Genomic DNA, 26,283 nt, shown 5'->3' with positions numbered 1-26,283 from the left:
TACTTGAAGTCAAAAGAGTCATCAAACTATATGTACCATTAACAACTCCCAAAACTAGAAAAAACAAATTACCCATAACAACAAGGAAGCTTCAATCCAAAAAGAAATCACTTTGGCGGAAAAATGAATCTGGTCACATTGCCAACTTCAAAAGCTGATACAAAAATTTATGCCACCAGATAAAAACTGAATGCACCAATTATCACATTAAACAAGAAGAAAAGCTTCTATGCGCCAATTCCACCCACGCTTTCTACAATTTTGTAAACAACAAATTAAAAGACTCAAGGTCCATCCCACCCCTGAAAGGACCTAATGGTGAAGACTGCAATGACGACACTATTAAAGCCAACCTCTTTAACACATTCTTTGGCTCAGTATTTGTAAACAACAATGGATCATGCCCAGTATTTCCTAATTGAACCACAGACAACTACAATGATACAATGCATATCGATTAATAACTAGAGCATATAAAACATTTGCTAGACCAATACTCGAATACAGCTCATCAGTCTGGACCCCACATTATGTATCTGATATTAACACAGTTGAGAAAGTCCAGAAATATTTCACAAGAAGAGTTCTCCACTCCTCTACTCATTGCAGAATACCTTATTGCACCAGACTTCTAGAAAACCTAGAACTACGCCACCTTCAGTCCGATCTAAGTGCAGTATATAAAATTATACATTGCAATGTTCTACCTGTCAATGAATATTTCAGCTTCAACCATAACAACACAAGAGCAAACAATAGATACAAACTCAAGGCTGATTGTAGGAAATGCAACTTCAGCAACAGAGTGGTCAATGTCTGGAATATTCTTCCAGACTCTGTGCTTTCTTTCCCAAACCCCAAAAACTTTAACCTTAGACTGTCTATTATTGACCTCATCTCTTTCCTAAGAGGTCTGTAGGGGGCGTGCATAAGCGCACCAACATGCCTACCGCCCCTGTCCTGTTGTTTCTTTTATTTTTTATTTTTCTTATATGTATCCATGTATTCATAGCTAGGTTTTTATTTATACCTATTATCTTGTAAGCAATTGATAAAAATAAATAAATAAATAAATAAAAATAATCATATGTATGTTGAAATACAAAGTAAAAAACAACAAATAATCTTACAAAATGCTTTAGTTTTGCTTGATATAACACTATATACTCTTTGAACAATAAAAGACTGGGTCCATAATTTAAGGACAAAATTATTTTGTTAGTGAATTATATTCATAACTGAGTATAAAACATAGTAAAATATTTATTTATTTTTTGAAGAAAGTTTGAAAATAGAAATGTATAGTGCATTTGCAGTCAATTAAAACTGCTTCATATTTAGTAAAAAAAATTAACAGAGAAAGCATGTATCTCGGTGTATGTTTATATTTATATATATGAGTGTGTGTTTGTGAATATGTATGTGTTTTTGTGTGGGTATATATGATTGTGTGTGTGCACACTGTGAATTTTCCTGTATGGAGTAAATGTCATTCTGTTTAAATCTTAAACTTTGATGCAAGTCAAGACTTGTATTATTCAACTAGGTTGTCATAGAAATGTTGCTGTCATCTTAACTCAGGCTGCTGATGGTTTTATTTGTATATGTGGGATTATGAAAATTTAACAAAAATATTGATTTACTTTTATTTATACTGCCTTTTCGAAGTTCATGCTACATAAAAGTTTCTAAGAAATAAAAAAAACTAAAGTCAGATTCAACAAATGCTGTTTATACTTTATCTCCTTTTATTCAGGAGGTGAGATATATTTTGTGATAACAGAATAATCTTATATTTTAAACATAGTTTTTTTTTCATTTTGTTTGCTTATAGTGAGAAAAAGCCTCAAATTTACTTTTAGCTTGATCTTCATTTAACATAAGATATATCTATCAAACAGTGGTGGGTTTCAAAATTTTTACTACCAGTTTTGTGGGCATGGCTTGATAGGCGTGGTGTGGCTTGGTGGGTGTGGCTTAGTGGGCATGACAGGGGAAGGATACTGCAAAATCTCCATTCCCACCCCACTCCTGGGGGAAGGTTACTGCAAAATCCCTATTCCTTCCCCACCCCACTAACCTGCTTTCCATCTCCATTCTTCTGTGCAGGAGAAGTCCCAGAGAATCAGCTGGGACTCAGGAGGCAGAAAATAGATGGGGACATGGCCAATCAGAGGTGGTATTTGCCAGTTCTCCGAACTACTCAAAATTTCTGCTACCAGTTCCCTAGAATTGGTCAGAACCTGCTGAATACCACCTCTGCTGTCAAAAAAATCACGGAGTGGGGTACATCAGCATGTCTAATATTGAAAGTTTCTCTTAAAAATATATGTTGTTTGAACGCTATATGTGTGTAGAAGCAACATTACTTAATTTTCACTCAAACAGGCAAAACTTCTAGTAACTGTATCTAATGGCCCGTTGATCAATGCTTTTATGCAAATATTTGGAAGAGCAATTAACTTTTCACTTTGGTTGCGCATTTGATGTCCAACTTACCTTTGAATTTTATTATAAACATGTGATGCTTAGAATTCAATTCTAACTTATATATTTCCCTCCAAAGTCCACAGATAATATGTGCATTGCAAGAGTAATTCACAATAAAGATGTACAAAAATGCAGTTATGCATTAATGGCCACCCAACCCACAAGCTGTAGACTGTTTTAAGTTTGTGAATGTAATTGTTTTCTATTTGTCAAGAATGAAGGAGCACAGATAATTTGTCTGATTTATGCTTTGCGCTCTAATTTGACATTGAGTCTTTCTGACTGGTAACAACTTTGTTCAGTGTTAAATTTACTGACTAAAATTGCTTCTTGCTGGACACTTTGACACATTGTTTTAGACAAGTGTTGATATTTCTGTATTAATTTCATTTATTTAAAAAAATTACCATAAATTACCTCTTAACTCAAAAATCTCATGGTGCAAAAAAATGAAGACTTTAGTATCAGTTTTACTATCTCAGGTTTGTGAGGATATTAATCTATTGAAACATTTTAGTATTGTATTGTACTGTAACTATCTCTTGTCCTATATGAGTGTATATCAATAAAGAAATAGTGTAATATTTGATGTAAAATAACAATTAAAAATACCTCATATAATCCAAAAGAAGGAGCCCATATTAACTTCCAACGTTTCTTATAAAATGATTCACAGTAGCACTATGCAAGCACACAATAATTGTTTAGATTAATTTTATTGTATATTGCTAACATACTTCCAGCTACATGAACCTGGAAAACATTGTGATCACTTTAATTACTTGAAAGCATGTCACATTCTTTTGCATTCTTAAATACAGATTCTGAGAGATTTGCCTATTGTAGTTATTACGTTCTCAACCTACCTTTCTTTTAGGAACCTAGGATAGCATAAGGTCCCCTGCCCCGTGTGCATGTCAAAGTAGCTTTATGAGGCAGAGAGATTGTAGAGATTATAGCTTTCCAAAAGTTACCCAGCAAGAATAATGTCTAAATGACAATTTGAAGCTTGATCTTTTTCTTCTAATTCTCATTTTGCAGAGACTGGCTCTCAATTTCTTTCAATGTATGCTTTCATAAAAGTTTGCTTTTGTAATTTAACTATAGTTTTTCCAGTTTTGAATAAGATACTTCTTTTTCTCTGCTAAGAAAATTTATAGCAGTATAATACCAATATGAAAAGCTGCTGGTATTCATAAAATATACATTGAATATACAGCATTTTTTTAAAAAAAAACCTGTTTCTTATCTGACTTGTTGGGAGGCAGGGTAAAAGTTGAACTAAACAACACTGCAAACCAGAAGACATCATACTTCATAATTCATTTGATTACTGTTTTAATAAAAGCACAGAAATTGTCAGTTTTAAGATGCACCATAAAAGGCATCACTTTAAATCAAGTACAATCAGAGAGTAGTTGAACTTCTCTCTATTGCAGTAGAGTGTGTGCTATTCTGTGTGTGGTATTTATAGTGCTTGTTGTAAGTGGCTTTTTAGATGTTAATTGGGCTGTGTTGATGGCTGGTTTTTAAGACATTATTTGCTTGTGCTGCCCAGCACTCCCCTTCTAAGAACATTATAGGCGGATGATAAATCAGCACTCCTGTTGAGTGAGAAGGGGCCTGTTTTCCAGACTTCAATCTTTTTCCTGGCTGAGGGAGACAAAACTTTTAGTCCTGGTGGCTCACCCAGATAGGATCCTGCAACATTATCTTGGGACACGCATATTCATCTTCATTCATAAATGAATCTGTCTGTCATACAGTTCTACAGCAAATTTGAAAATTTCTCGGTTTTTAAAAAAACAGCATTCTCACAGCTTAACATCAAGTGTCTCCTTTTAGAATACCCATTCTTCCGCATTTTTTCTTTCAAGAAATAACTAAGTAGCATTTATAGTATAGTGGTAATTGATGTAATTTATTCTGGTATTTATGAATGGTGTAGTGAAGTAGAGATAGCTGGCTTTTTGTTTCATACATTGCTATTAAGAAAGGTGAACAGAAGAGAAAAAAAACTACTAGTATTGCCACATAAGATCAAATAACAGAGATCTTTCATGGTGGTTGCTCTCTTGTATTCTGTGACTAGTACATAAAAATTATGATTAATCAATTCCTTCAAGATCTAGTTGTGCCATCAGGATTGAGGATCACAAGGAATTCGAGATTTTTTTTAGATGGCTCCACTATACATTTTGTCTCTCTATGCTAAAATCTTCATTTTAGTGCTGATTTTTTTAATTTGTAAAATGTCTGTTTTAATATATTTTATAATAAATTTTATACATGTACATATGTATATTTGTATGTGGTTTTTTGTGTATACACACACACACACACACACACATACATGCATGCACAAACACATATTCAGTACATGATTAGCATATATATGTTGTTCTGGAGAGTTTCAGTCATTCTTGCCTGGACCCAGCATCGTGCTGGAGTCTTCCCCTTGCTGTATCATTATGGGATGAAGATAACTATCTTTTCACACTATGAAGACAGCTATGCAAAGATTGGATATTAGATGAATCTCAACATAACTCTGAGTTATACCTTGAGGATGCCTAATATAATCCAATAAAGAAACTTTGTATGGAAACCTTTGTAGTGTTTAACTACCTGTCTCTATATTCAGCCAGAAAATTAGAGAGACAGTGCGCGCGCGCACACACACACACAAATACATATGCAATATGTAAATATATATTTCTGATAAGAAGAATGGGTATATTTTATTAATAAAATAAAGTAATAAATAAATTCTTAAGCTGTTTCTTAATACAGGAAGATGTCAGTGAAGAAGAGCCCAAACTGAAGTATGAAAGGCTTTCTAATGGAGTTGGAGAAATTATTCAAAAGGATATAGCCAGTTGCATGACAATCCATGAGAAAGTAAGTTATTAATTTTGAAAAATATGCATGACTGTGTTATATCTTTCTTATACTGCTATTTGTTATGTTGATCCTAGCAATAAGAATATGGGAGCATGTAATTAATACCAGTAGTTCTAAATGAAGAACGAAACCTGCAAGTTTGTTTTCTAGGGTTCTAACAGGAAATGGCAAGATGAGCATAAGAGTGTTATTCTTTGCTCAGTAAAGAATTGTTCTGGGAAAGTAGTTTTTTTCCTTTCATATCTAAATAGTCTTTTGGTATTATTCATTGCCACTGTGTTGAGGAAATAGAATAAAGTATAGGGTTGGAATTTAAATTTTACTGAATAATTTCCCCTTATCAATTTACTAGCCAATAATTTTGTTGATATTTTTATCAGACAGTTTAGATTTGTATCAGACCCAAAATGCAGTGAGTTATTTGCATTAATCTGAACAAATTATTTTAAGTTTTCTCTTATTCACTTAAAATTTATAATTATTCATGTAAGTAGTATATAATATAATAATGGTGATGCAGTTTTTTTTAATTTAAGCTGTAAAATCAATGTTGTGAGAGAAATAGCATAACAATTTTTGTAAAAAAGACAAACAAAACCCTTAAATAAAATCATATACAAGTTATATACCATGAAAGCTCTCCTTCTGCCTTCATTAACCAATTTTTAACAAGGTTAATTGCCTTCTTGGAATTTATTTTGCATTTTGAAATTTGCTGTATTTTATAATCTTGTAATTTTAATTGTTTTAATCCTAAAGTAATTTTAATATTTTAATTCTAATTTTATGTACTGTTTTATATGTTTATATTATATTGTACACCACCCAGAGTCCCTTCTTGAAGGAGATTGGCAATCTAGAAATACAATATATATTATTATTTGTGGAAAGGGAATTCCACGAAGGCAGTAGTGTCACAAAAAAAAAAAACAGGAAAAGCCCAAGGGGAGCATCAGGTCAGCCAGAAAACAAACTTACATAGGAAAAGGAATCAAATAAAAAGTATTAAAGAATCCCTATAGACAAAAGCCTAAGTAATTAAGAAAACTAGACAAATAGGAAAAGGAAAGAAAAGATAATTTAGAAAACCCTTACAAACACAGGACATACCAAATAAGCAAAACAAACAGACAAAAGACACAAAATATAAATTACAAAAGGGACAGACAGGAGATTGCCACAGAACAAATATGAAAAACTATCTTAAAGCTAAAAGAGATTACAGAAAACCAATAATACAATCTGGCCACCCCGCGGAGTTTGCCTTCCGCACTCCGCGGAGTTGGCCCTCCGGCAGAAATAAAGACAAACTCAAACAGGATTTGAAACATTAGGCACAAATACAAACACTCACACAAAATCAACTTACAAAGGGAGAAAAGGGTATAAAAAACCAGGGACTTGCCATAAGAAGCTAGCTAGCCCAGGAACGCAGACTTCTCGCTGTTCTCTGCCTTCCTGAAAAAATAAAAAGATCCAGCTTTCAAGCAGTTGTCCGTATCCTTGTGCCAGAGCTCTCCCAGCAGGAAAATCAAACCCTCGAAAGAAAGGCATTTTAACACCTTTCAACATATTCAATAATATATATGTATGCTCATTAATTATGCATTTTTGTACTGTATTTCAACAAAGGAAATGTTCTTTTCTACCTCCATTTATATAAATATAGTATGCACCTGCTGATTATGATGGGAGAGACTTATTGTACTTGCTAATTATCATCAATTGTGGAAAGATTTTTTGGGGCTTTGATAGTTTGACAGCTTGCATTGTTAATCTGGAAGTATGGTGTTTACTTTTTTAAAGAAGCAAATGTGTTCTATATTTGAAAGTCTCCTAATTATAGTGTCCCAAGGAACAAAATAATAACAAAGTTGTTTCTAGTAAATGAGCAGTTTAGTTTCCTTCTAAACTGGACTATTTATGAGACTGATCAACAATGTTAGAAGCTGATACAAAGTGTCTTTTAGGAATTGGTCTCACACAATGCTGAGGCTAAACATTGAAGATAGAATGTGTATCTTTCCTACATCTTGCTCTCTGAGTAACTAAAAAGGAATAACACTGTAGCATCTACCGTAGATGTGTTTTCTGATTAGAACAGTTTATTTTGTTCAGACTGTAAAATTTGGTTTATATTTAGATTATTTTCCCTCCAGAAGTATTTTTTTTCTTTCAGTGATAAAACATATTTTCACTGGACCTGCTGTCTGCATTAGATGACTAATCGTTCTGGCACCCAGTGCATTCAAGCAGGCGTGTGCAGTGGAATAGTCATTCTTAGTTATGTCTGCACACCTGATGTTTTATTAACTAGTATTGATTTTTTTCCCGGGGGACTTTTTTCTTTCTGTAAAAAGGCAACCTGGAGATGAATTTCTAATGAACCCATTCTCTCCTTGCCTCTCTTCCTCCCCTTTTTTGACTTCTCTTTATGTGGCTTCATATTTTAAGTGCCTGAACTGAAATTTCATTTTAAGCAATTCCATTTTGATAAATCCTTTTAAACCTTGACTTTCTGTAAGGTTATTAAAAAAAAAGATTGTGCTGCTTGACTGACATGCTTAGTAGTGCCTGTAAATTTGAGCATTTCATTATAGGCTGCAATGAAGCGTGTTCACATGCAATGAAATACAGAGAATTTAGCAGTCTGACCACTTTACTAAAGCCAAAGGAAGGAAAGGCACTCTTTTTATACCAAGCAGTAACAAACTTTTTGATATATTTTAAATCTTTTTTTAATCTATGTGATGGAATAACACCTAAGTCTCTTCTGCATTATTTTGAGTATTCTGTGCATTCATGTAGCACATATTTTTTTTTAACTTTTCAGTTAGATTGGTTTTTCCCCTAGGCTGACTCCTAACTATCTGCATCTAAAAGTTGTGTCTGTAAAACCAGAGCAGACTTTGTAATTTGCAATGCAAAACTCTCTTCTGTTGACCAGTGACTGGTTCGTTAAAGGAGAGATCTGACATTTAAAAAAAAACTAGGGCTTAGATAGTTTTCTAGGCTTGTAGAAATAATGTAGATGCTTGTTGGGAACTGTATTTAACTTGTCTTTACTGTATAAATGAAATCATGAAAAGAAAAATAAACAAATTTTTAAAAAAACATTATGGTCTTTATTACTTTATAAGTAACTTGAGGCAAACAAACATATTACTCCTTCCTCCTCCTATTTTCCTTACAAGAACCCCACGAGGTGGATTGGACGAAGAAAGATTGACTGGCCCAACACCACCCATACAATAAATATTGTATGTAGTTTTATGACACATGCAAACATTGTTTGGTAAAAAAGCCAAAATCTAATCAGATTTTATCTGCAAGCAGAGAGAAATTTCAACTGATTTTTATTGTGTTATGCTTATTGATATTATTATTCTGTTTCTACAACCTCTTCTACTTCTTTACAAAAATGAAGTGTAGGGGATACAGTCTAGTGTTGTCACAACTATTATGATGCTGTACTATCAGTCCATCTGGTTATTTGAATATTGCTCTGAAGGTTGCTCTGAAGGTTAAAGATCAAATATGGCAAGGGTCAGAAGAAGAACTGGTTTTTCTACTGTTGAAATCGCAATATTTCATTTTTGTCTAGTTTTTAAGAGGTCAAGAATGCAGTAAATGACAGTTTTACATTTTTATAATTCCACTGTCAAGCGTTTGTTTTAGATATCCTTTGTATTTTACTGTTACAGTCTTTGGATAGGTTTCAGGAATGTTACTGTATGATTCATGCTTTATGTACATTATCACAGTAATCTTTAGCATAAACAAATAGTATGTTGTATTCTCCCTGTTATAATTTATCTGGATAATGTCTTTCATTTTTTTTTCTATTTAGTTTTTGGCACTTGGAACACATTATGGCAAAGTTTATTTGTTAGATGTCCAGGGGAATATTATACAAAAGTTTGACATTGTAAGTACAAATTATTTTACCATATGACTATTGCAAATGCTATGTTTAAAATAATATAACATTTATACTTGATTTATTCTTCTGTATGTACATTTTTATACATACAGTTTTTGTTGCCATGCATGCCATTGGAACTCAGCATTATGATTAAGATAAGAATGAATGATTGAAGAATGATAGATGCAGTCCACATTAATGGCTTCAGGCAGTTTATCAAAAAAAATATCTAAACTTTCAGCTAAAACAATTGGGTAGAAAGAGAGGATTTAAGCTCTTTCCTAAAGTCCAATAAAGAAGAGAGGCTGATTTTACTCCAGTGACAATTTAGCATGTTATATATCAGAAAAATCAGAATTTGCTGTTCATACTAGTCTATTATTTCACAAAAGCTGCATAGTTGGAGTCTCCTGATTCTCACCCCCAAATCTAAAAATGTCTGTACATGGGAAGGTGGTCCTATAGATGCCTAAGCCACACAAGACTTTATATACCAGAGTGAGCACCTAAAATGAACATAAATCTTTATATGATAAATCAGATTAAAAAATAGTCCCATAGAAACCAGGACAACTTTTATTGTCATAGACATACCAGCAGAGGTGTGCTGAACTCTGAGTATGTTTTGTCCTCTCTCACCTTTTAACTCTATGTGAACTGGAGAACGTTTCTCTGAGATGTTTTTTACAGTTTTCCTGGCCCAGGCTCAATCTCTGCTTACAGAGAAAAAAAGAAATTAGTTGTCAATATAGCTATTTAAACACAGCACTCCTATGGAATCCCCAAAAGTTGCAATTAGTCAACCATGCTGATACATTTTAAGCCGATTATAACTTCCAGATTTATTTAAAAAACACCTGGCAAAGAATATATTTTGAAAATGAAACTTAATTATTTGTTTGTTTGATTTTTTTTGTTTTATATAGTTTCCCATCTCACATATCTGACTGGGGTGGCTTAAAATTACCAACACATATTCACTAAGTCCAAGTGCAGGAACTAAGGGAACCTCCATTATGAACATGTTGCATAAAGGGAAATGTATCCCTACTCAGCATAGCATATTAGCTGAATCCTGGAATTGGCAACAATTCCATTGTTTTTAAATTCAGTTTTAATTTGTTTTTCCATATCCATTCCTTTCCTGTCTGGAGACATGCTTGAAACATCCACTGCATGCTGACTATGAAAGAACACTCAACTGACTATTAATATGTATTAAGGCAATAATTTCCTTTCTTAGTAGCTCCTCATAGACATTAAATAAGGGTTGCATGTTTTTTTTCAAACTCTAGGTCTGAATCCAGACTCAAGCTGGTTTAAATAATTAGCTTCCTCTGAGCATTTCTGCAATACACAAATACTATAAATTAGTAATAAACATCTTAGGCATGATAGTACCTGAAATAGTATCAAACTCAACATGAATTCAAGAAATCTTATGGTACACAATCGTACTATTAGAAAAGACATTACTTAAAGCAGCACACAGGTGCTACTAGGGCCACAGCTGTAGTCTCCAAGGATTTCATCATCTGTACAACATCAACATCCTTAAAGGTTTTCTGTTGATATAAGCAGTAGAGGACACAATTGCTTGTTTTTTTAGTTTCTGACAATATGTTTCTCAGACTTTCTTAGCAAGGACTCAGCAAAAAATCATTTTTTCAATCCAATTCACTTATTTATTCAAATTTTAGCATATTTTAGCAGAAGGTTTACACATATTACTCAGCCAGATCAAAAACTTTGTTGCATGCAAGAATAGAAGTTATTATAAATAGAAGTTAGCTGATTACTGTGGGAGTAGAGTAAGAAACATTTATACAGTATTCTGTCAAGAATCAAATTTAAGAATTCCAGGGAAGAAATAACAAACTAAAAGAGGATCTGACAACTGAAGAGCTAGTGAGTAGATTTTTTTCATAATTTTTCTCCAGACAAGAAGACTTGAGATTAGCCATAATATAGTTGCTCCCCACAAAGAAGATGCAGAATGGCCAATGAGTTTGCATAGTTCCTTTTCTAATCTTTTTCAGAAATTGCTTCTTAACTGCTTTTCAGCTATTAGGAAGCTTTGAATTGACAAGTCTAAAAATACGGTAAGTTTCCTTCAACCCTTAATGAAAGAAGTTTTAAATACAAGTTTCAGGACTTAAAAAACTTTTTTTTTTTACTATAAGCAGCATAAGGCTGATTAGAACTTTGATTTTGCAAATTACAAATGATTAATGGTCTAGATGGATTTGAAATAAATTTTTGGAATTAAATATAAAATTTCTTCCCGTGCAAAAAATATTGTTGTTTTGTATTATTTTTAAAAGAATTAGGACTTTAAAAATTAGACATTAGAGGAAAGTAGAAAAAAACCCTGAAGATTATAATTAAAGAAGACTTGAAATTGTCTATCAATACAGAGTAAAGCAAATGCTGAGCTTATTGAAGAATATTTTTGAACAATATATTTTTGAACCTGTATAAATAGACTATGGATGTTATGTAAGAGGAACACGTTTTACTTGTCAAGAAAAGAAACCATATTCTAGGAAATTTTAAACTAAGGATCCAGATTTATAAAGTAAAAGGAAAGAATATGAAGTTGGTTTACTTGATCAAGGTTAAAATATACACATTGTTATCTCTGGTAGTCTTTAATGAATCTTTGTTGACATTAGAACTGAAATGATGAGGTTTTAAAGATTTGTTTATAAATTAAGAGATGGGATATAGCAAAAATGATCATTTGTTGTATCTGAACAGAAGATGATAAGTTGTTGTTAGGAATGTAAGTCACCTAACAGTTAGTTGGGTTGGAAAATATATAAACCAGGATAGACATTTTAATACTGTCTCTTTAAGAGAATGCTAAAGCTGTAATTGGGTATGGTTCCTCAAACGGCCATAAGATGGAGCCAGAAACCTGGGTTGTTTAGTTCTGTTCTGTTGTCCTTTTCTGGAGAGTGTTGCTGTTCCTGCATTGACTATTGATTGATCATCGTTAGTCTTGGATTTAATGTAAGTCTGTTACTGAACTGTTTGTGATACTGGACTTCGTTATTTGGATTATCCCTGGGCTGAAAACTGACTGCTTTAACTGTGAATGACTTGGACTGCTTGTTTGGACTTTGCTTAAATGTTTATTGGAAGTAAAAACCTACATTTTACCATACAGTGTATCTATGTGCTGTGTGTGTTATTCTTCGCTACTCTCACTATGTCTCCCTGTATGCGCTCGTTCTCCTAACAGGGAATTACCTCAACACTGGTTATGGGCCCAGGCCATACCAGGCTCAGATAACTGAGAGTTGGTGTGAATACATAGTACTGTATACAGACAGCTGTTTACTGTTTATATGTGGTTTACTATCCTGGTAAAGATGGCATAAGACCCGTCAACAAGTCTATCACTGATAACCCAGTTGGATGGAACAAACTATGCTTCCTGGTCTATGAAGTGCAGTCTACTTCTGCATAGAGAAAGGTTATGAAATGTAGTTCAGGACCCACTAGATGTAAATGCTTGGGATCCAGAAAATGAGGACATGCCAAGAAGTTAGCTGACTTTAAACAGAACAACGAATGAACTCTTTGTATAATTGGAGTAACACTGAGTGATCAGCAGCTAGTCCATATTCGTGGAGAAGAGTCTGCTGCTAAGTGTTGGGAGAATTTGAAGAGGATTTATGTTCGTGACAATGTAGGTGCACACATACATCTTACACATAAACTATTTAGAGCACGTCTTCTGAAAGGTGGAGATATGTTAACTCATTTGAACTTCATGCAAAGAACTTTTCAGGAGCTACATGAAAAGGAACTGATATTTTCAGAGCTGCATCAAGTTTACATCATTCTTTCTTCATTGGATGAAAGTTATGATGATTACGTATCTTCATTGGAAGTCCTGACCAGAGATAAACTGACATTGCCTGCCATAGCTGGAAGGTTGTTAGAAGAAACAAGAAGATGACTGGATAGGGACCAACTGAGGAAGGAACAACCACAAGAAGAGGATTTGTGTTCAACTGCCTATACTGTTAGGAAATGTTATTCTTGTGGGACTAGGGAACATATAGCTAGATTCTGTATGAAGGGAAAAAGACAGAATACTAGTAATCACCAGAAGGCCAAGAAGAATGTTAGTTTAGCTATGTCTAGCAATTCAACTATAAACCATGATTTGTGGGTTGTTTATAGTGGAGCATCGCAATGCATTAGTAAAAATAGAGAGAGGTTTGTAAAGATGTTTACGAGTAAGCAACATGTATCATTGGCAAATGGATGGAAGATGAAAGCTTCTGGTGAAGGTACTGCATACTGTTCTTGTGTAAATGAGCATTTAACTATGTTAAATGTACCTAAACTGAAATTTAATTTATTTTCAGTAAGGGCTTTAGTTAATATTGGTTATGTAGTAACCTTTAGGGGAGATAACTGTATAATAGAGAAAGAGGATAAAAGTGCTACTGCTACTTTAGAGAATGATTTATATGTGATACATGATGACCAGTTGAAGATGGCTAACTCAGTTTATAACAGTGTTAAGCCACATGATGAATGTATATATTTACTACATAGACGTCTGGGACGCATTAATTTTAAAATGCTCAAATAAACTGTTGAATTGTCAGAGGGAGTAAAATTAAAACACTGTAGCAAGTACTTAAACTGTAATGCTTGTAGCCAAGAGAAAAGCAAGGTTATTCCAACAAACAGACTTAATGGGTTTAAGACCAAAGAACCGTTAGAGGTTGTGTTTGCTGACATAATTAGTCCTAAGAAATCTAGTTTGGGGGGTGCCTGCTATATTTTGGGTATAATGGACCATTATACTCACAGTACGGTTTCTGTTATCTCATGAAAAACAAAGCAGAAACATTCCAACATTTCTTTAACTGGCTAAGATTTGCTGAGAGAAAAATGAGGAGTAAAGTAATTACTTTAGTTACTGATAATGGGACTGAGTTTATAAACAAGAGATTCCAAACAATGCTGAAATTAGCTGGTGTCCAGCATAAACGTTCTGCACCTTACAGACCACAACATAACTTGTTTATAGAACAAAGAGGGCAAACATTACAAGCCATGGCTCGTACTATGTTATCTGACTCAGGTTTGCCTGAAACACTGTAGGGTGAAGCCATAATGTAGCAATCATGTGTTGGACAATGTAGTTAACACAATAACTGGCATGGCAGAAAGCCAAATTTAAGTTATTTACACACATTTGGAGCTCCAGCATGGGTGCATATTCCCTCACAAGTAAGACTGAAAGGGCAACATAGAGCTAAGAAATTATTTTTTGTAGGTTACGAGGCCAACCATAGATCGTTTAGATTCTGCGATCCAGGCACAGCTCATGTTTATTGTAGTGCTAGTGCAAAATTTCTTGAGCATGTTGGGTGGCATAAACTGGAACAGGAATCCAGCAATGATATTATTATTGACACCCAAATAGTCCCAAAAGATAAAATAATAAACCACAAATAGCCATTAAAGATGAAGAACAGGAGGAAGTAGGAGAACAGGCACAGGAGGAGGTAGAAGAACAGGAGCAGGTGGAACAGGTGAGTCCACCAGTAAGCCCTGTATTACCAAGACGTTCAACCCGTGTAACACGACCACCTGATAGATATCAGGCTAGTGTTATATGCCAAGTGAATACAGTCCCAAATAACTATAATGAACTAAAACTGTACCCTGCTAAGGATCAGGCTGCTTGGCAGGAAGAAATAGATGAAGAAGTGGAATCATTAAAAAAGTTGGAGGTATACGAAAATGTTAAGTTACCATCTGGTAAACATGCCATAGGCTGTAAATGGATTTATAAGCTAAAGACAGGTGTAGATGGGACTGTTACCCATAAAACCAGGTTAGTAGCACAAGGGTTCAACCAGACAGCAAATGACTATGATGAGGTGTTTGCACCTAGTCTGAAGGCTACTACATTAAGGGCAGCATTAGTGTGGGCAGCAAAGGAGAAATACATTGTAAATCATTTAGATGTAGAGACGGCATATCTGCATGCACCGTTGCAATACTATATATTTAAATAAACCTTTAGGTATAAAAAAATGATAATACAACTGATTGCTGGAGATTGGAAAAGAGTCTTTATGGCTTGAAACAATCAGGATATGAGTGGAACCAGTGTATAGTTAAAGAATTAACTAAGATAGGTTTTGTAGCTGTCATGGCTGATCCATGTTTGTTTCAAAAAGAAAGTAATAATATAATTTCATTGTTGCTTTTGTTTATTGATGACATAGCATTAATCACCAAAACTGAACAAGAAGCTACTGAAATAATATCACTGTTAGAAAAGAAATTTAAGATAAAACAGTTAGGTGAAATCAAACAATATCTTGGTTTAAAGATAGAAAAAACCTAGGGGAGGATACAAAATCTCACAGGCAGATAAAATTAACCAATTACTAAAAAGTTTTAAAATGGAACTTTGTAAACCGGCTAAAACACCAATGAGCCAGGAATTTAGCCATAGTGATGTTCAAAGTCCTATTTTTGATAAGAACATTTATCAGTCCTTGATTGGTAGTTTATCTTATCTCAGTAATTGGTCAAGGCCAGATATAGCATACTGTGTTAATCAATTAGCTAGATTTAACAATGAGCCGACTGAAAGGCACTGGCAAGCTGCTAAGCGTGTGTTAAGATATCTGAAACAAACAATGCATTATGCATTGTATTTGGATCCTAAGGATGAACTGAGTTTAACTGCATATGCTGATGCAAGTTTTGCTACAGACATAAATACACGTAAATCTACATCAGGTATTGTAGTATTATAAAGTGTTGATTGGATGGAGGTCTATTCGACAGAAACATCTAAGTTTGTCAACAATGAAGGCTGAATTCTCATGTTTGTCTTTATTATGTACGGATTTAGTTTATTATAAGCAACTATTGATTGACATGGGAATTGATGTAACAGATTCTATTGTTGTTTATGAAGACAACCAATCAGCAATACAGATGGTTTCAAATATTGCTATAAAGACAAGAACAAGACATACTGATTTAAGATATTTAAATGTGAGACAATGTGTGCAAAGTAAGATGATTAAGCTGGAATACCGTATGTCAGAAAATAACATCGCAGACCATTTTACAGAAGCCCAAGGCTCTGTAAAGCATAAGGTTTGCTGTGAGGATTATGGACTTAGAATGTAAGGTTGTATATATTGTCCTACCCAAAGGGGAGAATGTTAGGAATGTAAGTCACCTAACAGTTAGTTGGGTTGGAAAATATATAAACCAGGATAAACATTTTAGTACTGTCTCTTTAAGAGAATGCTAAAGCTGTAATTGGGTATGGTTCCTTAAACGGCCATAAGATGGAGCCAGAAACCTGGATTTTTTAGTTCTGGTCTGTTGTCCTTTTCTGGAGAGTGTTGCCGTTCCTGCATTGACTATTGACTGATCATTGTTAGTCTTGGATTTGATGTAAGTCTGTTACTGAACTGTTTATGATACTGGACTTTGTTATTTGGATTATCCCTGGACTAAAAACTGACTGCTTTAACCGTGAATGACTTGGACTGCTTGTTTGGACTTTGTTTAAACGTTTATTAGAAGTAAAAACCTACATTTTACCATACAGTATATCTGTGTGCTGTGTGTGTTATTCTTCGCTACTCTCACTACGTCTCCCTGTATGCGCTCATTCTCCTAACGGGGAATTACCTCAACAGTTGTTAAAATTGTTTATGCTTGTGATGAAGGGAGAAACTTATTTATTTCTTTGTATTTTCTTTACTTTAGCCTTATTTTTTCTTCTCCAATTTTTTTCTTTATATTGTTTTATCATTTTGTAATTTTAATTTCATTGTTGCAATTTTGTTTTTTAATAAAAATTATTATTAGAAAAAGAACTTAAATTCAAGTTTTCGTGCTATTGCCTCTGAATTAATGGATATAGGATGTGTGCTTAATGGCCTTGAAGATTACAGGTACATTCACATAAAGCTGTCTCTTGCTTCTGTTTTCTCGAATAAATTTAGGAATGGGTATGGGGACTGCAGAAAAGAAAAGGGATAACCCACCTCTGGGATGCGCTGAGAAAAGTTATTCTCAATGACAGGAAAACAGAACATACTACATGTAACTTATACATTGATAACTGAAATATATAATTTATAACAGAGATTACTGTATATTCCATTATGTTTAATAAATGTACAATGATTCAGAGCCAAATTAAGACTGATCATGAAACCAATGGAATAATCTGTCTTAAAACACTTTTTCTTTCAGTGTACTCAAATAAAATTGGGTTGGTGTCCAACCTTATGTGACTTTAATAATATGGTTAAATATTTTCACAAAAATTCTTATAAAAATTAGTCCAAAAGTCACATCATAAAGTGCATTTTCATGTATTTTACACTCTGTTGCATAAGGACAAAAGAGTCATTTGTATATTATAATTAAAACAATTCATTTGCATCTTTGGATGCTTCTAGCCTCTATATCGTTATACTGTTGATTGTTAATGTGCATCCTATCATATAGAGATGCTGAAAGTAATTGAAAATTGACTGAATGCCATGCTACTTCAGTTTTTCTCCTGCAAATATATATAGCTAATATTTTATGTGAATGTCCTGAAGCATAGTCTCTTAAGGGATTGTATTGATTGAAAGAGAAGATTTTTTTTTGTTTATTATAGTTTCTTGGGATGCTAGAAAAATGCAATGAAGAATTTATGTAAAGCCATATTTCAAGACATAAAATATATGTGTGAATGCTGAAAAATACACACAACATACTCATGCATAGGATAATCACATATACAATTGGCCAAATAATTGTTCGTTCTTGTCAAAATATCTTAACAGAACAAGTTATCTAAAGATGAAATAGTAACCTTTCACAGAAAAGGTAAGAGGCTATTTAAAAAAAATAATTGCACCATGTGCACGTATAACAGGCCTTAGAAACAAACTTTTTCAATGCTTTTCCAGGGAATTTTTATGCCTATTTTAGTTTGTTTGATTGTGACCTTCCCGAAAGGCTTTCGATAGTATTCCAGTTGTTTCATGTTTGTGGCAGATTTCAAATTTGTTACGTCTTCTGTGGGATTCTTACACAAATTAGGAGGTCTCCATAAGCAAGCATGCCCACATTATTTTTTTATTTCAGAAGGCTACTAGTGTCCCAATATATAAGAGTGATTCATTTCCCATCAGAGCCCTGGAATTGATAGGTATTGTTATTTAGAACTATTCATTTGAATTATGTAAACTTGGTCTGTTCTTGGCTTTTTTCTCTGGCCTCCATCAAAAAATATTTTTCCCTAACTATCATAAAATCAGGTGAGCAAGTTCTTTATAAATAGTCAAATTAGTTAATAAAAATGGTTGCTTCAGGTTTATCTGTGTCTTGCCTCTGTCTTACTATCCCTAAAATGATTCTCAATTGAACCTAGTGGTTTTTTTCACTGCCAAAGCAATACCATGTTTTTTTCTTGAACTGATTGTCCCACTTCAATTGGAATTCTTTATTTTCCTTTCTAATTTTTAATTTTTGTTTAATTGTTTTCAAAACCCTTCAGAGTTGTCCCCCTACATTTCTGGAAACATTATTCTAATATATAGGTTTTCAGCCTTCAACTAATTTCCTTGATGCCAGCATTGTAGGAACAAACTCCCCCCAACTCTTATGGGTATAAACAGTGCGTTTTCCCATTGGTAAATGCCAAACAATACATAATAATTTATGAGCCTCTATCTGGCAACAAGCCTTAAAAGTGGCAGACATGATATAATATGACAGCTTTTGAAAGATTCTTCTCTCTTCTAGATATTAACATTGTAGCTGAGTTTCAACCCAGCATGGCTGAAAGATTGAATCCCTTGTCCAAAGACTGCTGGATTCTCCTCAGTTAGAACTGTATCTCCTAAAGCCACTTAATCTCAGATTTTGTCTGTAGTCATAGAACGACAGAACTCCAGTGGAACCATGCTGATCTCTCTGAACCAGCTCTTCATCCATTAATCCATTACACTGTCTTCATCCAGGCAATCCATTCAAAGATAGGACAGACTGCAGTTTCTGGAGATGCTGATCTCTCTGAACTGACATCTCCTTTTAAATTGGAATAGACTCCTCTTTAAATGTTTTGTTCATTTCTCCACTGAACAGAAATCTAGCAAAAACCATAAAGGACTTAATTAATTCTATTTGCCACCTATATTGTTTCATTTAGCTCATCAGAAGTTGTTCATTTTTCTCAGCCATTATTTAGAAGAAGAAGAAGAAGAAAAGAAGAAGAAGAAGAAGAATTTATTTGTCATTACACTCGCAAGCGGGTGCAACGAAATGAGGTGCTCTTCCACAAGTAAAACTGGACCACACCATTGAAAGAAAAATAAAACTAAACACAACAAACCATACAATAATCTCTATACAATTTAAAAATGTAAATACCCCATTACTCTCAGCCATTAAATTCCACAAAAATCTTATGACCCTGCATTCAAACTCAAAACTGCACTTGGATAAAAACTGTTCTTAAATCTAGTCGTCCTTGTTCTTAATACCCTGAATCTCCTTCTCGATGGTAATAGTTCAAAGAGCTGATGTCCCGGATGAGAGGAGTCATTCAATATATTAAATATCTTCCTCTTACATCTATTCCTATACAGTTCTCCCAAAGAGGGGAGTGAGCAGCCAATGATGTTTTGGGCCATCTTAATCACCCTCTGAATTGCCTTTTTCTCTGCCACTGTGCAGCTCGAGAGCCATACACAGAGACAGTAGGATAATATACTCTCAATTGAGCTCCGATAGAAGGTAGTCAATAGACTCTCAGCCAGTTGTTGTTTCCTAAGAATCCTTAGTAAATACAACCGTTATTGTGCCTTCCTAATTAAAGCAGCGGTGTTTGCACTCCAGGTCAGGTCATTTGTAATGATGGTCCTGAGATACTTACATTCAACCACCTGTTCCACACGAACTCCCTCTATATACAGTGGCTGAATGTCTGCTCTTTTTTTCCTATAGTCCACTATAACCTCCTTGGTCTTCTTTTTGATAAGTACATTGTTTTAGAATAGAAAAAATAAAATACTAAAGTTATAATAATATTAAAACACTAACAAATTAAACTTTAACTAAGCATTAATCATTTAACAAGTCTCCTAATATTTAATCAAATATCAACATCCATCATTATTAAATATTAATATTTCATTAAATATTCCAATAAACTGTTCCAAATACAAATACTACAATACTATCTTATGCACTCTTGCAGAATCTTCTTTAATTATAAGCTATCTATCATCCTTCATCTCTAAAAAAAAAACTTTTTTAAAAAATCTTGTCCTAACCCGTGGCTTTTTTTTCTTTTTCCTCCCTTTCTTCTCCAATCTGGTCTTTTTGCCCCCTCCTCTCCTCTCCCCTTTTTAGTTTCCCTCTCTGTTGTAATTCTCTTTTCAATTGCTTTCTAACATTGTACCTTCTTTTCACCCTATTTTTCTTTTTCTTGGTTGTTTTATTAAATCTTAAATTCTCCTTTTCCCTTCCTCCTTCCCATTTTCTTTCTTAATCAAACTTTTTAGTCCATTAAAGATGGCTTCTTCCTTTTCTTCTTCTTCTTCTCCTTCTCCTTCCTCCAGTGTTTGCTGGTACATAGAAACCGCCATTTCTAAAAAATGGAAGGCAGCTCCCAGAGAATCCTTGCCACTTTGTTGTCTTTCTTTTAATTTTTCATATTCCATTTTCAGTTCATCAACCGGTGGTACCATTATATGTTTTTTTTAAAAAAAACAAACAACCCAGATGCTTTCAATCTTGAAGTAGTTTCCAAATGTCAGAGTTATCAAACAATCCAAACAAACAAAACTTTTTTCCTCTTCTCCTCTTTACAGTTTTTTCTCCAGAGGCAAAATCCCAGATATATTTTAAAAGCCGTATTACCATTAATTAATGGTCTTGTAATCTTCAAGGCGTCTCCTCCAGCAAAGTTTAAAAAAAAATTTTTTTTTTTAGTCCTCCCCTTCCCACTTATAACAAAGAGCTTATTTTTACCTTTAGAGAGCAAGTTTTTCTGTGCTCCTTTGCTTTCTCCGTAGGGAGGGGGAGTGAACTTTCCTTCAGCACTTTCGCCGATGTAACAGATTCTTTTGGAAACAAATGAATCAATCCAAAGTCAGGTTTCCAGGGTGTTTTAAAAGTAACATAATGTCGTGGTTTAGCCAAGAAAACTTCTCCTTCTAAGACTTCCTCCTGCGCAAACTTATCCAGTTGAAGAATCCTTTATGGCTGCCATGGAGACAGCCGCTCATCCGTCTCGGGAAAAAGGAGTCTAGCTGGCTGGGAAAGGGGGGTGCGATGACCCCAGACCCCTGCCCGGATCTCCTCTGTCTTCCGCTGCCCCTTCAGGGCAGCGACAACCCCCAAATCCAGTTGGATCGGGGGTACCTTGACGGCGAGCGCAGCAGGGACCCGCAGAGAAGTGGATTCCTGCTGCTGCCGAAGCCTTACAACCGGAAGTGTGCTCCTTGGTCTTCTTAATGTTAAATAGAAGATTATTATTTTTGCACCAGTGGGATAGCTGTAATACCTCATCCCGATATGCAGATTCATCATCCCCAGAAATAAGTCCTACAAGCGTAGTATCGTCTGCAAATTTTATTATCTTATTGTTGGGATGTTTATTTGTGCAATCAGATGAATAAATGGAGAACAGTAGTGGACTAAGGACACAACCTTGCGGAGTACCAATGCTAAGTGTCTTGACAGTAGAAATATAATCATTCAGTTTAACTCTTTGTGGACGATTTGTTAAAAAATCCAATATCCAATTTAGTGTATGATATCTACAGAGGTCATGCAAACAATGATATATAAATTTAGTTTAAATAAAGCATTGGCAAATATACCACACCAGAAGCATGAACTAATGAGCTAATCTTTCACTAATACTTAATTTCTTCCATTTTATCTCTTGGAGGATTTGACTCTAGAATCATTCTTTGAGCGATGAGCAAATTATATTGATTTCTAAAAAGTTGAACAGGTAAATAAACTCATTTTAACATTTAAATCAATTGGAATAAAGCTTGAAGGGATCTTGGAGATCTGGTCCAAGTCCCTGCTCAAACAGGAGATTCTATATATAGGTAATCCTCAACTTATGACCACAATTGACCCAAAATTTATGTTGCTAAGTGAGAAATTTGTTAAGTGGATTTTGCCCCAGTTTATGACTTTTCTTGCCACATTTGTTAAGTGAATCGCTGCAGTTGTTAAATTAATAACATGGTTAAGTGAACCTGGCTTTCCCATTGACTTTGCTTGTCAGAAAGTCACAAGGTGATCACATAACCCTGGTACACTGCAACTGTCATAAATATGAACTACTTGCCAAACATCCAAATGTAAATCACATGACCATGGGGATGCTGTGATGGTCATAAGTGTGAAAAATGGTCATAAATCACTTTTTCAGTGCGGTTGTAACTTTGAACGGTCACTAAGCAAACTGTTGTAAGTCAAGGACTACCTGTAATTTCAGATAAATGATTGTCCAGTCTGTTCCTAAAAATCTTAAGTGATGCATCACCCACAACTTCTAAAGGCAAGTTCAGTTCAGTTTAGAAGGCAAGTTCAAATTTCACATGGGGACAGCAGTTTGACCTGATACAATATCTAGTCCATTGTCCTTATGTTGGAAACTGGGGGTTTTGATCTCTTTTCAATAAAGTTTTAGGTTATAACTGCTCCTTTTTTCTTTTGCTGGGTAATTCTTGTTTTTACTCGCTAGTATAAATCATTTCATAGAAGGCTAGGTACCTGTATCCTTGGATATCTCCACCATGGATATCTTCTGGACTGGATCATTTCCTTTCCTTTTTTTATATGTCAACTCTCTTGGTTGCTGCCCTGATTCACCTTCTTTTGTAAGAAGGTAACCTTTCTGAAGATCGGCTAATTAGCTGAACTACACCATCCCTTACAAAGAGACCACCAATTATGTTTCGAAGAGACAAATTATCCATCACCCAGATAATTGCAAAATTCAAAAAACAGTTTTGAATCAGAATGTCATATTTCTCTTTTCCTCAACTTCCAATAGCATTAGAAACATTGCTTCATTCTTTGGAGGTCCATTATTTTTATATAAATTATATTACACTATTTCCTCAGAAAAATATTTTTCTTTGGCTTCCAAAGCCTGTGAAGGGGAGTATTTTCCCCACTATTAATCTAAATCAGAGGTGGTATTCAGGTGCTGGCCAGTTCTGGAGAACTGGGAGCAAAAATTTTAAATAGTTTGGAGAACTGGCAAATACCACCTCTGACTGGAAATTTTACAGTACCTTTCCCCTGCCACACTTATCAAGTCACACCCATAGAACCAGTATAAAAAAAATTGAATTCCACCATTGATCTAAATTGATTGTGTGAACTATCAAGTGCTACTCTGAGTTGGACAAGCAGCTCAGTTGACAGCATTGACAGCTATTCTCTTCTACATACCCATCACTCAGCAGTTTAGACTGGCCTCAGTATTCAGACAGCCACAGTTCTTGAAGAGGCATTATACTATCATCTAATGGCAATTAGATTCTCTTCAAAAAAGATAGGTATGTGAGTCAGCAAGATGAAGAAGAATTAATTTGCTTGTAATGGCAATTACTGAAATATTTATTTATATAATGCATTTATATGGCTGTCATATCTTCAAATGACTCTAGGTGTCTCGCAACAATACATAAAACAGTTAAAATCAAATCAACCAGCCAGCCCCTCACCCCCATACCAAACTAAATAATGTCACAACTCAATTGGCTTCTTAGTCCAATGCTTGGAAAATGAACTAGGTCTTCACAGCTCTTGCCAAGACTAAAAGAGTAGGGATCCCTCTGATTTCTGCTGAGAAACTGTTCCAAAGGGTAGTGGCAGCTAATAAAAAAGTGTGCCTCTGAGATCCAATGAAATGGCAATATTTAACAGATGGAACATGGAACACCCCACCCTGTTTAATCTAGAAAAGAGGACACCAACCTTTTGGACCTCAGGGACCACCAAACTCATAATTTCAAATCCTGCGGACCACTAATATGAATTTTGACTGATGGTGGCTTGCTGATGTTGGTGGGAAAGTCAGTCCCATATTCCAGAGCTGCAGTAGTCACAGGACTAGTCTTTGCACTGGCCTGCCATGGATGAGCTTCTCCGTGATAACCAAAGGGCCAGTCTTGTGACTACTGAAACACTGGAATGTGGGACTGGCCTCTGGTGGGGTTGAAAATCTCTGCTGTGCAGGGCTGGCACCTGTAATGTGCAAATTTGTGGGTGGCACAATGTGCAAAAAGCAGCTCAGCCCTCGCTGGCCAGGTATTGGTGCTGTTGCAGCAAGAGGGGGCTGACAGTACAGGCAGGCTGAAGCAGTGATGGAAATGGCTGGAACGTGCAGGAGTGCTGCACTACTTGCATTTGCATGGTGCTCCTGCACCTTCCAGCTTGTCTCTCCTGGCCTGGCCTTTTCCTCGATAGCCATGGCTGTAGGGACGACCAGGGGCAGGAAAAGTACCGACTGGTGGTGGTGGTGGTGGAAGGGGTCGGAGTAGGCATGTCTGCGCTCACCATTCAGTTCAGAGGCACAGAATGGGGCATCGTCATCAGTTTTCTCGTCCCTCTCATCCTGCACAAGAGAACTCCCTGAGAGATGTTGGAGTATGTCTTCTGACTCTCTGGCCCGCAACTCTCTGCATTCCTCCAGGCCCGGCTTGCTGAGTGGGGTTGCATCCCTGATGTCTCTGCTGCCCCCGCTGCACGGCCCCAGCCATTGCTGCCATGGGAAGGCACAGGAAAAGAAAGGGAGCAGAAACAGCTCTCACTGGGGCAAAAGAGATCAGGAAAGGCACAGGCAACAGAAAGCAGCGCTTTTCAAAGGCAGCAGCTTGCGTCTTCTGTTGCCTGTGCCTTCCTCGATCTCAGCTCAACTCAATCTGGGGTTCCCATCGGTCCCACAAAAAGCCCGCAATGAAGGTAGGATTCCCAGACCAAAAGAGCACCGAGGAAGATGGGCTGCTAATAACCAGGCAACCCCCCTTGGCCTCCACACAAGAGGATTTCTCCAAAGCTAAGCTCCAGGTTTTTCTCGCTGCTTCCAAACAGAGAAGGGTCCCTCCCTCCAGGCCTCAAAGCCTCTCCCGGAGTGCACACATGCTTGGCTCTCCCCACAGGGCAAGGGCATCTCCCGAGGAAGCACCCACCCACCCACCAGCAGCGAGCCAGGTCAGAGGAAGAGGAAAGGGCTCCGGGCACCTGACCGTTGCGCTGCACCCCACCCTTAGCAGAGCAGAGTGCCGAGAGAGATGAGAAAACTGATGCTGTCCCTGCCGCCCCATTCTGGGCCTCTGAACTGGATGATGAGTGCAGACTTGCCCACTCTGCCCCCTCCCACCATCACCAGCCGGTACTTTTCCTGCCCCGGGCCGTCCCTACAGCCCGCAGCCATCAAGGAAGAACCAGGCCAGGAAAGGCAAGCTGGAAGGTGCAGGAGCATGGCACCTTCGCAGACATGTTTTTATAAACTTATAAAAATAGGGAAACATACATTTCTGTGATTTTGTTTTTTTAATACTTACCTCATCTACTTGATCACCTTATGAGAAAAAGAGACACCAGATCAAGAAACTGACTCCATAGGAAGAGTAGAACTACAAAATTGTTGACATAGGCTACAGTAGCATAACCCTACAAGCCTGAAAGGTAAAATATTTTAGTTTTCCTCCCTGTTATAAACTTCTGAGTCAAGGACAGCCTCCTGCAGCCCTCCAGAGGTCTCATTTTGGGCCTGGAAGGCCTCCTGGGCAACTCCGGAGACTCTGTTTTGGGCCTGGAAGGCCTTCTCTGCTACTCTGCAGGCTCTGTTTTGGGCCTGGAATGCCTCCCGGGCAACTCTGGAGGCCCCATTTTAAGCCTGG

General features: G+C 35.8%; 1 protein-coding gene and 1 long non-coding RNA gene across 2 annotated transcripts in view; one reads left to right on the top strand and one right to left on the bottom strand.

The window, feature by feature from the left end:
• Positions 1 to 26,283, top strand: part of VPS41 (VPS41 subunit of HOPS complex) — a 197,998-nt gene that overhangs the window by 53,480 nt on the left and 118,235 nt on the right. Inside the window, exons 3-4 of the mRNA XM_026702255.2 lie at positions 5,284 to 5,391; positions 9,245 to 9,322. Of these exons, the coding sequence (XP_026558040.2) occupies positions 5,284 to 5,391; positions 9,245 to 9,322 (186 nt within the window). The remainder of the gene's footprint in view (positions 1 to 5,283; positions 5,392 to 9,244; positions 9,323 to 26,283) is intronic.
• LOC148124067 (uncharacterized) overlaps positions 1 to 26,283 on the bottom strand; it is a 718,603-nt gene that overhangs the window by 685,962 nt on the left and 6,358 nt on the right. The gene's annotated exons all lie outside the window — the stretch shown is intronic.

Source organism: Pseudonaja textilis, chromosome Z (assembly GCF_049901715.1).
Source record: "Pseudonaja textilis isolate UNSWEBS1 chromosome Z, rPseTex1.2, whole genome shotgun sequence".
In the NCBI taxonomy this organism is placed as follows: domain Eukaryota; kingdom Metazoa; phylum Chordata; class Lepidosauria; order Squamata; family Elapidae; genus Pseudonaja; species Pseudonaja textilis.
The sequence above is the reverse complement of the archived record's forward strand: the minus strand, read 5'-3'. Positions and strand labels throughout refer to the sequence as shown.